This window comes from Abrus precatorius, unplaced genomic scaffold (assembly GCF_003935025.1).
Source record: "Abrus precatorius isolate BTA unplaced genomic scaffold, Abrus_2018 Scaffold10, whole genome shotgun sequence".
NCBI classification, from domain to species: Eukaryota; Viridiplantae; Streptophyta; class Magnoliopsida; order Fabales; family Fabaceae; genus Abrus; species Abrus precatorius.
This window is the reverse complement of record NW_020874292.1, coordinates 11,775,855-11,789,623: the sequence shown is the minus strand read 5'-3', so window position 1 is coordinate 11,789,623 and position 13,769 is coordinate 11,775,855. Positions and strand designations below refer to the sequence as shown.

The window sequence follows — 13,769 nt, the reverse complement described above, 5'->3', positions numbered from 1 at the left end:
ACTACAACAAGAGAATGTTAGAGAACTGAAAACTTTTTCTTACTACAATAAGAGATATCTTATTACAGCGAGATACCTTGCACCAAAATTTTTATTTTTTCATATAAAGGCTACAAATTTGAGAATATTACAAAGACGTTCAATAGGCATTTGTTAACATTTCAGCATTCTGAGTGAAGAATTTGAAGAATCCATATTTTGTTAATAACACCAATACTTTGATACCTTACAAAATCTTTTTGGATCCTTTGTCGAGTTTCTATAGCTTCCAAAGTGGTTTGGAAGAAGCCGAAGAAGCTATGCAAAAATACAATATGGAAAATTGTTGTACTCAAAATCTATACATCATCACAGTCTTACGTGAGTTAGACCCAATAACCAATAGATTAGGTGTTCTTGCTATTAATTGTCAAAAGTTGTACTTTTAATTTTGCAAGTTAATTTCAATCAGTTCTTTCTTTTCAATTTTTATTGCTTTACTTTTAAGAATATCCTGCAATATTTCTTCTTTTATTCTTTCTATTTTATTTTTTCATTTTTCTACGACGTTATTAAGCAAATTACATTAAAAACATACTGTAAAATAACATGCAAAGGGAATCTAAAATTTAATCTCAGATTATTTTTTAATTTATTTGTTTATTAAAAAAATTCATCATAAAAAAAAAATACAAGATACTTAATATTATCTTTGAAAAATAAATAGTATTTTTAAAATAAATTTTTTGAAATTGATTTTATCTGAAAAGTAAACAAGAAAATGTTATTTTTAATTTAATATAAAATGCATCATAATTTAAATTTATTAAAATTGAAAATCTAAATATATTTATATTTAATTACTTTAAAATCAAATTCATTTGGAGGAATATTTCATGCTCCCTGCTTAATATAAAAAATGACGAAGAGCTTCTTTGGATATGATTGCAAACGGAGTTTTTTCTTTATTTCTTCCTTTTCCCCCCTCTTTGTGTAGTTAAAACGGAATTTGTAACGTCAAAACAAACAAGTTGTAAAATGTTTGTCCCGATTTCAGCCCCCACTTTCTAACTTTATTCTGTAATTAACCTATAAATGAAAAAGAGAAAAAAACAAGTTGACCAATAAAAAGTACATTGAACAAACAAGTTCTAAATTGTAGGAATGCAATTATTTATACAATAAAGAAAAAAACATTATAATAGAGAATGATAGAAATAAAATTATCATAAGAATATTATAACTCAATAAACAAAATATTCGCAAATACATCAACATGACTACATGTGCAATTGTTCCTAAACGTGGCTGCACTTGACCAAACACTACGATTTTTATTTAAGAGTTTTGTTGGCGCTGGTTAATAAATTTAAAATGATAGTTTTTTTATTAAAAATTACTCTAAATAGTATTAAAAATTATTTTACTTCTAATTCTTTAAAGTAGTGTTTGGCATTTACCTTTGTGCAAACCGGAAGAAGCCATTGTGTTGCGTCATGTGTGACATCAATAATGTCCACGTGGCACGACATATGGTCACCCTCACAATCCGTATTCGGATTATACCTTCATATCTTTGTTTGTTTCCACCATTATTGGGGGATGGTCACAGTTGAATTCCGACTATTTATCTCTACGTTTTCGTTTTATTTATTAATTATTTGGTCAGTGGTAATCCAAAGTGGATTCCATTCTTAATTACTCCATGTCTTCTGCTTCCTTTTGGGTCATTGGTTAGAAACAATGCAATAAATAAGGGTAAAGAAAAGAAGTATGAACCCAATGAAAAGTAAATCAACCAAGTTATGCTAGGTCCTTGGTGTCTCTATTGTCTAAACTAAACTAAACTAAACTTCCACCAATACTTTAAAGAGAATTGATGAAAAAGTCAACTGGGAAGATGGGAAAACATCTAGAACTTGACGTCTGTGTCCTTTTCCATTATGGCGTGTGAACAAGGGGAAAAGGTGAAGGGTAAAAAGGGCTTGAACTCTTGGTGGTTGAGGAAGTTTCTTTTTTTATTTGAGAGGTTTGAATGAAAATTGAAAACTATGGGAGTTAACCAGGAGTTGTAGACAATGGGTGAATATTAAAAAAAAAAAACAGAAATGAAGGACTAAAGGATAGAAATTGATTATGGTTGAAGATTTTGTGCTTGAAAAGTGACTGTTTTGAGGGAGAGAGGAGAGCTGTTTTAAAATAAATTATGTTCGTTTTATCCCTTCAAGTCAACTTGCTACAAAAGGGTTGTGTTTTTTGGATGGTGTTCTGGGATGTGTTATAAATAAGTGGAGACGATATTGGTGTAGTGGGATTTCAAGTTTACACTGGTTTGGTGAAATGAAGGGTGTTCTTTCCATCAGCTTCTTGTTTTGTTGCTTGTTTCTGCTTTTGGATTCTTCGATTTCACTTCCACTCTGCGTTGATTCAAGTGAGTTTTTTTTATCTTTTTGGGATTTTGCCTATATCGTGTGTGTTTTATTCACAAAGCTTTGTGTATAGATTTCAGAGCCTTGTATTTTATGTAGCAAGCTCATTCCCAAACCGCTTGTTTTATTTTTCCTCCTTTATCTCTTTGTTTTAGGGGCACCCCTTACCCTGAACACGACACTTGGATTTTGTCCTTACAATGGAAGCACATGTTGCAACTCCACAGAAGATGCACAGATAGAGAAGCAGTTCCGAATGAGGAACATATCTGATCCTGGCTGTGCCGCAGTTTTGAAGTCAATACTTTGTGCGGTAAGATTTTGTTTTTCCCAAATGCATGAATTTAGTTAAGGACCCAGAAAAATGCGTTTTTTCTTTGTCTCTTTTGATTGGGGTTTCCCAAGTACCGATAAGTTGTTCATGTTTGACATATGGCTCAAATAGCACGTAACGATTAATTACCAAGTTTGGTCGTTTCTTCATAAATATCTGGCTTTTTAAAATATATTTGAGGCACAAGAGCTGTATCAATTTTCCATAAATGGGGATTGCACCATTGGCTTTATTCAAAATCTGAACTTTTTTTGCAATAATTTTCCATGTATAGAAAGTGGGTAGTCATGGGTATAACTTTCTCATCAATATGGTGACATCTCTACTAGAGACTACTGTAACATTTACTATTCTCTGCCCAATTCTCACAATAACTTTCATTTCTTTGCTACCCTTGTATGCAGAGGTGTGACCCATTTTCAGCAGAGCTATTTACAGTACAATCCTCCCCTAGATCAGTTCCAGTGCTTTGCAATTCCACCATACCAGCAAATTCTTCTCAGTCAAAGACAGCAGTGGAGGACTTCTGCTCTCAAGTATGGGACACGTGTGAAAATGTATCCATAGTGAATTCTCCATTTGCCCCTTCATTACAAGGTCAAGCAGGAGCACCAGTTCATACCAATGCTACAAAATTGACTGATTTATGGCAGTCCAAAACAGACTTTTGCACTGCATTTGGTGGATTATCTGATAATTCATCCATGTGCTTTGACGGAGAACCAGTTTCTCTAAATAAAACTGAGGTTCCTGTTACACCCCCACGTGGCTTGTGCCTTGAGAAAATTGGTAATGGATCTTATCTCAACATGGTGGCTCACCCTGATGGCTCTAACCGTGCATTCTTCTCTAATCAAATGGGTAAGGTCTGGCTGGCAACACTTCCAGATGAGGGATCAGGAGGGAAATTGGAGCTTGATGAATCGAGTCCCTTTGTTGATCTAACTGATCAGGTTTATTTTGCTACCCAATTTGGAATGATGGGCATGGCATTTCATCCAAATTTTGCGCAAAATGGGCGATTCTTTGCTTCATTTAACTGTGATAAATCCAAGTGGTCAGGATGTACTGGAAGATGTTCTTGTAATTCAGATGTTAATTGTGATCCTTCAAAGATTGGTACTGATCAAGGTGCCCAACCATGCCAATATCAAACTGTTATTGCAGAATATTCTGCTAATGGCACAGCATCTCAGCCTTCTATGGTACACACCTCTGAATATATGCAAAAGTAGTTTCTATAATGAGTTTAATTCAATGAATATACACCTGAGTTATTAATGTTTTTGCAGGTGGAAAATGCTAAACCAACTGAAGTGAGAAGAATATTTACCATGGGCCTCCCATTTACAGGTCAACATGGAGGTCAAATACTCTTTGGACCTGATGATGGGTATTTATACTTCATGATGGGATATGGAGGAGGTTCAGGTGATCCATACAATTTTGCACAAAACAAGAAATCTCTTCTTGGAAAGATTATGAGGCTTGATATAGACAACATCCCTAGTGAGTATCACTCATAACATGTATCTAGTGATAGCTTGAGAGTAGTTTTGGCATTGATATCTAGGTATCTATCTATCTTTAATTTTCAGGTGCAGAAGAAATTAGTAAACTTGGGCTTTGGGGTAACTACTCCACTCCAAAGGACAATCCATTTAGTGAAGATAAAGATCTGCAACCTGAAATATGGGCCTTGGGACTAAGGAATCCTTGGCGCTGCAGTTTTGATGCAGAAAGACCTTCCTACTTTTTGTGTGGAGATGTTGGACAGGTTTGTGAATTCTTATCCTACAACAATTTTGTAGCGTTCAATTTACACAACAACGTCATACATCAACTTCAGTGCGTTATGGCTTGCCACTATCAAAGTGTGTACTTCCTAAGTGAGACATGACACTCGACAGATTCATTAGAGAAACTTGGAAATTTTTTTCCTTTAAATTTTGTTCCTTGATCATCTGGATTCTTGAAAACTGTAAAATACAAGTAAAAAGGACCAACTTGTCTCAAAATATCATGTTAGCATACCAAGAATAGTACTGTAAAATAGGTTCATCATCAATATGCCTTTCTGTATTGTAATTGCATAATTGATAACATTGACGCATTTATATGGTATAATTACATTACTGTTAAATCCCAAAATAAGTTGGAGTTTGTTATGCTTCAAGAGGAAAAACATTTAGAAAGCATGAGTATAAAAAATAAAAATCACAAGACTCCAACTTCTATTCTATTCTTAAAAAGTATATGCTTCCTAGAAATGTTATTCGAATTATGTGAGAGTTTAGTGGAACTCTCAGTTACATAATTGATTTGCAGGATGTTTATGAGGAGGTGGATCTCATCACAAAGGGTGGAAACTACGGCTGGCGTGTTTATGAGGGTCCCAATCTATTCCACCCTACACAATCACCTGGAGGAAATACTTCCCTAAAATCCATTAATCCAATTTTCCCAATATTTGGATACAAACATACTGAAATAAACAAGAATGAAGGATCAGCATCCATTACCGGAGGATATATGTATCGATCTACCACTGATCCTTGCATGTATGGAAGGTAAACATGCTTCTTCCATTCAATACAGCTTGTCTTAGACATGACAAATTATAATTTTATCTTATAAGATTTCTTTTACACTGAACATCCCCACAAGACGCGGATACTTCATCAAATAGTTTTTTTGATATACCTTTCAAAATATAAGCAAATGGTAGCTATAATAAGATTGTATACATGTTCAAATTTTTTAATTTAACATGCATGATCACGATCATAATATTACATGATCCAAGAGGGATTTGTAAGCATAAGAAAACTGAATCTCAACCGTATAACTAAACTGAATCCAATATTCCGGATCAGTTCCTACCAATGTAGGGAACAGTAGGAGAAGTTACATGAGTTGTTGCCAAATCACTGAATTTCAGGTACGTGTTTGGGGATCTGTATGCGGAAGCAATGTGGGCAGGGACAGAGGAGCCAGAAAACAGTGGAAATTTCAGCACTAGCAGAATTCCATTCAGTTGTGCAAGTGATTCTCCAATACAATGTGACGCAGCACCTGGAAACTCTCTTCCTGCTTTAGGCTACATCTATTCATTTGGTGAAGACAAGAAGAAAGATGTTTATGTCCTTGCAAGCACTGGCGTTTACCGCATTGTTCGTCCGAGTCGTTGCAGTTATGTTTGCTCACTGGAAAAGGCAACAACTACTACAACCTCACCCCCTTCTCCTTCTCCTTCTCATGCTGGCCATAGAAGTAACCTCTCTCTATATATGTTTTTGCACTTTTCATCTTTGTTGTTGCATTTGTTGGGTTTCATGTAGAATGCTATGATTTTTGTAAATTACGTAGAGATCGCAGGCGCATGTTCGTTTCCGCCTTTCTTCTTTTGCACTCCTTATTTATGCTTCATTAATAAAAGATAAGTGAGCACAAATTCTGAATCGGCTTTTGGTTTTTAACACACTTTTTAGTGCATGTCAGAATTGAATTAAACACGTTTATAGTTAAGGAGATTCTCGTTCTTGAATTTATTTATATATATATATTATTAATGTTTCTTAATAACTTTTATGAAAGATTAACTAATTCAACTTCTAAATTATTTTATATTATCTCTTTAATCATATATTTGCAGGTATGATATCTAAAATTATATATAAGTTAGAGATGTTTTTTATACCAGATATTAAATTTAGATACTTACGTCACTTAATAATTTTTTATATGCAAGATTAGCTAATTCAATAATTGGTTTGAAGCTTCTTATCAAATGTATTAAACTTGTATATGATGTCAACTATCAAATAACGAGATGCGTCTTGATTTGTAAAATGAAATTAAAGATTTAAATGAAAAAGATAGTAATGAATGAAACAAATACTAATAAGAAATATAATTTAAATACAAGAGAAACGAATTTATCAAGAAGACAATTACGAATTAAGTAATGCAAATTGTAATTCAGCAAACTAAGTTATCGGGGGTGTTGAGGCTAGAATCCTCCTTATTATCCTTTTTTGCAATCCAATTTTAATTTTTAGTTTTTACTACATTAAAGATCAAATTCTCTTTTTCAAACAAAATTTAATCTTTTAACATTTAATTTTTTTCCCCAAAAATAAAAATCTAATTTCTTAAATTTTCTATCAAAAAAGAAGGTGAAAGAGCAAAAATAGGGAGACAATAGAAATATAGGTTCTTTTATATACGAAGTTCTCTACTATCTTGTATTGAACGAAATTGGTTGGGAAAAATTCTAAAAACTAGTAAAAAAGTAGAGTTGTACAAAAGAACAAAAAAAAAAAAAGGAATTAGAAAATGGTAAAAAAGAATAAAAAAATTAACTTAATAATGAGCTAGCATTCTTTGATACTTTCCTGCCTTTTTCCCAGTTGAGGAACATACCTTTATGAGGCTTAACCTGGGATAAATAGAATTAAATGATTGAGGACTCAATACTTTTGTATATATGTTTGCCAATTGATCAGCTAAAGAAATTAGGAGAAAATGAATCAACCTTTTTGAAGTTTCTCCCTCACAATGTGATAATCTATTTCTATATGTTTAATTCACTTGTGAAAAATAGGGTTGGCTGCAATATGCCTAGTAGAATTATTGTCATAATATAAGAGTGCAGGCTTTTCAAAAGGAACTTTGAAGTCTTGCAAAACAAAGGTAAGCTATTAAGTTTCACAAGTAATATTGGTCATTGCTCAGTATTCAACTTCACAAGAGCTTCTTGATGTTGTGTTTTGCTTCTTTGATACCATGATATGAGGGAATTTCCAAGATAAATAATGAAGCATATTATAGATTGCCTTGAATCCCGATAAGTACTCCAATCACTGTCACAATAAGTCTTTAGTTGAATAATGGTAGTAATGGGAAATAACAAATCAAGGCCTAGTGCACTCTTGACGCATCTTAAGATTCGAAGAGTAGTTTGGTAATGATTATTGATGGTTTGGCAATAGAGAAGGTTATGTCTGGTTGAGTTTTTGTGAGATACATCCACCTGCCTGCTAGTCTTCTATATGCAAGAACATATGAGAATTGCTCTCCTCCTTCACATTATAGTTTTCTAACATAATTAATTGGAGTATTTGCTAATTTACATGCTAAGAGTCCTACTTCTGATAACAATTCCAAAGCATATTTCTTTGATTTACCATTATCCCTTATTTGCTTCAGGCTACATCTAATCCAAGAAAATATATCAAATTTCCTAGGTGTTTGATCTTGAAAGTTTTGTCTAAAACATGCTTGATTTGATCAATTTAATCTTTGCATTTTCAGTTAAGAGTCTATCATCCACATACACTAATAAAGTTGTAAAAGATCCTTAAAAGGAATTAATGAATAAAAGATAATCACTCACAAATTGAGCAAAACCAGCTAAGAGTAAAAATGATGATAATCTTGCAAACCATTCTCTACTAGCTTGTTTAAGGCCATATAAGGCTTTGGCAACTTGCATACTTGACCTGGCTCAATTGAATTCAAGCTAAGGGGTACAACCATATAAACATCTTTCCTTTAACTCTCCATGTAAAAAGGCATATTAATATCTAACTATTGTAGTTCCCAATTAAAATCAGAAGCCAAGGAAAGAAGCAACATTATCTGTTATCATTTTGCAACTAGTGAAAATATGTCTAGATAATCAATTCCCTCAATTTGAGTGTACCCCTTTGCAACCAACCTTACCTTATATCTTTCAATGCTTTCATCAGCCTTATATTTTACTTTGAAAATCCATTTGTATCATATGGCAGTCTTGTCCTTTAGTAGGTATGCAGTAACTTAGGTTTATTTTGTCTCTGAACATATCTCATATTGAATAGCCTTCCTCCAATAGCCATGTTTGATTGCTTTTGAGCAAGATCTTGGTTCCAAATGTGAAGATAAAGACATGACAAAAGAAGAGTAGTTAGTGGATAGATTTTTGTAAAACATGATAGTACACAATGGATACTTGATATGAGAGTACTTAGTAGATGTAAAACCTAATAGAACACAATGGATACTTGATATGAGAGGAATTAAGATTGCAATGATAATCCTTTAAGTAACTAGGAGACCTTGTTTTGGTATTTATTTAAGGTATTGGTTTGTTCAATGTGAGTTTGATCTATGTTTGTGTGGTTTTCTTATAAGGTTTTTGCATTATCATGTACACTATTGATGATATCTGTAGAAATAAGAAATGATGGTGGTTCTAAATGTGTGGTTTCAATGACAAGTTATTGATCATGATCTTAGAAATAAATTGATTTTGTTAATCCTTTTGATAAAGAAACATGTGTTCATGAAAAACAACATCCCTGAACACCAAAAGTTTTCTAGTTTGAACATTTAACAAAACATAGCCATTTGCTTCAACTTTAAAACTGGAAAAACACATTCACAAGCTTGCAGATCAAGTTTTTTTTTCCTGTTAATAATAGTGGTGTTAGTAAAACACAGATCCAAAAACTCTAAATTGAAAGAAACTATGCATAATTTTGTACAGAATTTCATGGGAGAGAATAGTTTAAGATATGAGCATCATGTATAAATAACATATGACCTACTTTGGCTAAATTAGATTGTAATACAAGAGCTCAAGCTATATTTAATAAATGACTATGTTTTCTCTTAACTATATTATTGTGCTACGGAGTGTTAACACATGATGTTTGGTGAATTATTCTTTTATTGACATAAAAATTAGACATGAGAAATTTTGTTCCATTATCACTTCTAATCACCTTTATAGCACTTTCAACTATGTTTGAATTAATTTAACAATATTTTGTAAAATCTTTGATGTTTCACATTTATGTTTCAAGAGAAAGAATTAGGTATATCTTGAGTGATCATCTACAATAGTAAAAAAATATTTGTATAACCATGAATGAATGATATGGAATATGGACAAATTTGGAATATAAAATCAAAAAACTTGACAAATTTGTAAATACTAATAGGAAAAGACAATCTCTTTTGTTTAGCATAATGATAAACATCAAAAACATAAGTTTTATCATGTTTAACAAAGGAAAAATTGTTTTTGATAACATTAATACATTTATTTGAAACATGTCCCAAACAAAAATGTTAAAGAGTTTCATGATCACTACTAGTAAAATGGACAGTATGTATGGTGATTTTGAAGGCTTGTGAGATGAAAAACTTTGGTATAAAGGCACTCAGATCACATAAAGTCTATCATACATTGTAGTTGAACCAATCATCGTCAATAAATTATTGTCCCAAATATGGCAATAAATAGAATCAAAGATGAGAACACAAGACTAGTTACTTATAAATTTGGGTATGGATAACAAATTAAAGGAAAAATAACAAATGTAAAAACATTGCGTATGACATTGTTTTGACTAAAATAAACTCTGCTAGAATAATTTGCTACAATTTTATTTTCATTTGAAAGTTTGATGTACATAGTTTAGATTGGTAAAAAGAAGTGAAATAAAGATATGTGGTTAGTAGCACCGCTATCAAGTATCCAAATTGATAAAGGGAATGTTTTACCATTATGTGCAAACTCTATGTGATTGGTTGAAGTAGATTGTAACACCTTAATTTAATTTAAATTTAATAATAATTTTGCAAATTAGAATAACCAATTTTTTTTCATAAAATACTTCCAAACAAGGGAAGGGTTACAAATTAATATCAAATGACTGCTACAAGACTACTTCAGTTACAACAATTTCAAAATAAAAGCTAAGTCCTATAGCAGTCCATCCATCCCTTCACTGAGTCCGGTGCTGATCGTCTTGATTACCTAAAAGATGAATGTAAGGGTGAGTACTCTATACTACCTAAAAACACACAATCAACGTAGTCTCACCTCTAGAACATTTCCAATACATTAAACAAACACAATCATAAGCAACATTATCACATAACCCATGTCAATTTAACACCGATGCGCTCACAGCATCGGCAACATTTCACATTCATAAGTACAATACATAAATCCATGCATATGCACGCTAGCCACATTTATTGTGGCACTATGATCACAGATTTTTACTATGAATGGTCGCCGGTTACCCCTGCCTCACGTATACCACGTGGGCAGTCACGGGTCGTTTAGCAAAGATAATAGTTAAAGGTCTAGTCAGGAAAAGAGTGTGTGGCCCGTGGTGCACCCGTTCCGCAGTCGGTGTCACCACCACTCCCTCTTCCCCAAGGTATTTCTACCGTCCTCATCTCCCACATCCCCAGTGTATTGTTGAATCATTCACAGCACATTACAACGGCGCTAACACGCCCATTCACATATATTTCATTCACGCATGCAATAATCATGCTTACACACAGCACACAGCCCACATGACACTCAAATACACGGCACTAGGCCCACATTCATTTCACATTACACGACACATAGCCCACATTTATTTACAATATCATTAATTCACCAATCAATGACATTCCATCACACACAATCACCCTCACGGGGTCTAATTATTCTATCACACATCACATTGCATATCAATTTCCATCAAACACATAAGAATTTCAATACATTGAGATAGGGTAGAGTCCCCCCTTATCTTGGATTGAAGACCCACACTTGGATTCGATCACGAACGTGCTCTCTACACAGATTTCAGCCTAAAACACATGGAAGAACTCCATGAGAACCCAAGAAAACTCAGAAATAGAGAAAAGGGTATGAGAAACGGAACCCTAACCATTAAAACTCACTTCCAAGCGTTCCCAACACAGATTCAACCTTTAATCAAGCTCCCGAATGGCTTTGGAGGCAATTTATCGGTAGAATAAGGCTTTGGGTATGAGAGGATCCAAGGGATTTCGAAGGGAAAGGGAGAAATAACTCTCCCCAAACCTTAACCCCCTTTAAATCTTTTTTGGTCGTGACACTCTCGCTGCAGTGAGATATTCTTGCTGCAGTGGGACACCTCTCGTTGCAGCAACACCCTTTGTCGCCACAGCGAAAATCTCAGACCAAATTGCACTTTGGGTTCTGCAGAATCTCGCTACAGCGAGACCCTCTCACTACAGCGAGATTGCACCCAGAAATGCACCCCAAACTGTCGCTCTGTCGCTATAGCGAGACGTCTCTCACTACAGATAGAAGGCGATAGTTTCAGTCCTTCCTCACAGGGCCCCCTAGCTACAATGAAAATCCTCTTGCTACAGCGAGAACGGCCCAGAATTATTCCTGCACTTAGGCACTTAGCCCATTTCAGCCATATCCATTTATGCATACACACAATACACAAATCCATATACTTGATACACATAAACATCATTATCAAGTAAATCAACACACACATATATATGCATTTAGATTTATATATAAATAAAAATAATTAATATTACCAAAATTTGGGGCGTTACATAGATGAATGGGGGGTGACTAAAACTTGATTAGAGACATTGTCACTAAGATGTGATTGCTACAAGAGTGCTAGTAGTCTTTGATATTGCTCTATAATAAAACTAAATTGATGAGGCTACATATCTTCCTTTGAGCATTTAGTATTCTATTCAACAATGTCAGAATTATTATGAAAAAACAGCATTGACATGATTTTGATCATGGTCCTATCCAGATGTCCCACAATTGCTACACATTTTTGTGTTATTTTTTCTACCAAAATTTCTTCTGTTTTGAGATATATTCTTCTTTGCAAAACTTAAAGAAACCAGTACCACAACCATTACTTTTAAAATTTTCTTCCCTGCTATAAAAGGTCATAGCCTTTACTTGAGTCAACTAATCACAAAAAGTTGCTTCTCTTACTGAACCATAAGAGAGAAAACTTGATTCCATGGTGAGAAAGGATCCATCAATAGAACTTGAATTTAATAGTGGAATAATTATCATTTAATCCCATAAGGAACCTGATGGCTTGGTCCTTAACTTTATATTTGTTGACATTTGTTGTAGTACTATAACTACATTTGAAAGCATAAGAGCATGATGGTAGAGGTCTAAACGTACATCAAGCTCATGCCAAAGGAACTTGAGCTCAGTGAGATAACAATCACACGTAATTCTCCCAATTTGAAGTAAGAAATTAACTCTTGCAAACTTACAATTCTAACCACGTCTCCTTGTGAGAACCTCTCCTTAATGTTATTCCATGAGTCACGAGAGTTATCCATCTAAATGACACTCTAGGCAATGTTGAGTGACAAAGACTTAAGAAACCAAGTGACAATTATTATATTGGTGCTCTTTCATATTGAATAGAGTGAATTGGTGTAAGCAAGGAGCTTTAAATCCTGTAAGTGAAACCAATCTTGTTTTTAGAAACAAGACTAATGCGAACATAACAAGACCATTGATAATAATTTGTTCCTTGAAGAAAACTAGGAAAAATGGAAAGGGTTGGATGATCTAAACCATGAAGGTAACATGGAGAAGAAAGGTCTTTAGAAAGGTCATTGTTTCATTTCTCATTCATGGTTGAATGCAGTTAACAAAGCCATGAAAAATTAGAGCTCTGATGCCATATAAAAAAAGTTGAAAAAGTAAAAATAGTGAGGCAATACATGAATAATGATGATATTCTCTTTTTGTAGTCACATAAATAAAAGTTCTTTTATATAAAAAGTTCTCCACTATCCTATATCGAACAAAATCAGTTTGGCAAAATTCTAAAAATTATTAAAAAGGTACAATTATATAAAAGAACAAAAAAAAATGAGAAAATGGTAAAAAGAAATAAAAAAATAACTAACTCAATAATGAGCAAGCTTCCTTTTTAAGAGCTTATTATCAACATTATTTGATATATTAAACTAAGTCATATATGCTAGAATTCACAAGACCTAAAAAAAATCAAGTTCTATTTCTAAGATCACAACATTGATGGTGAAAAATCTCAAAGTCCAACTTAGTCACAAATTTCTTAATCATGTAATCTAAAATCAATTCAAGGTGGCGAAAATAAGAAAAACATTAAAAAAATTGAGAAAATCACTTAATTGCAAGATAATAGCATAAACGAAGGTGTCAA

General features: G+C 33.3%; 1 protein-coding gene across 1 annotated transcript; it reads left to right on the top strand.

The window, feature by feature from the left end:
- The first annotated feature begins 1,581 nt into the window (after nt 1-1,581).
- Nucleotides 1,582-6,200, top strand: LOC113871824 (HIPL1 protein). Its single transcript, XM_027508925.1, has 7 exons — nt 1,582-2,410; nt 2,564-2,721; nt 3,147-3,947; nt 4,035-4,251; nt 4,341-4,519; nt 5,071-5,312; nt 5,684-6,200. The coding sequence occupies exons 1-7, from the start codon at nt 2,320-2,322 to the stop codon at nt 6,081-6,083; spliced, it is 2,088 nt and encodes a 695-aa protein (XP_027364726.1). The 5' UTR covers nt 1,582-2,319; the 3' UTR covers nt 6,084-6,200.
- Nucleotides 6,201-13,769: the final 7,569 nt, after the last annotated feature.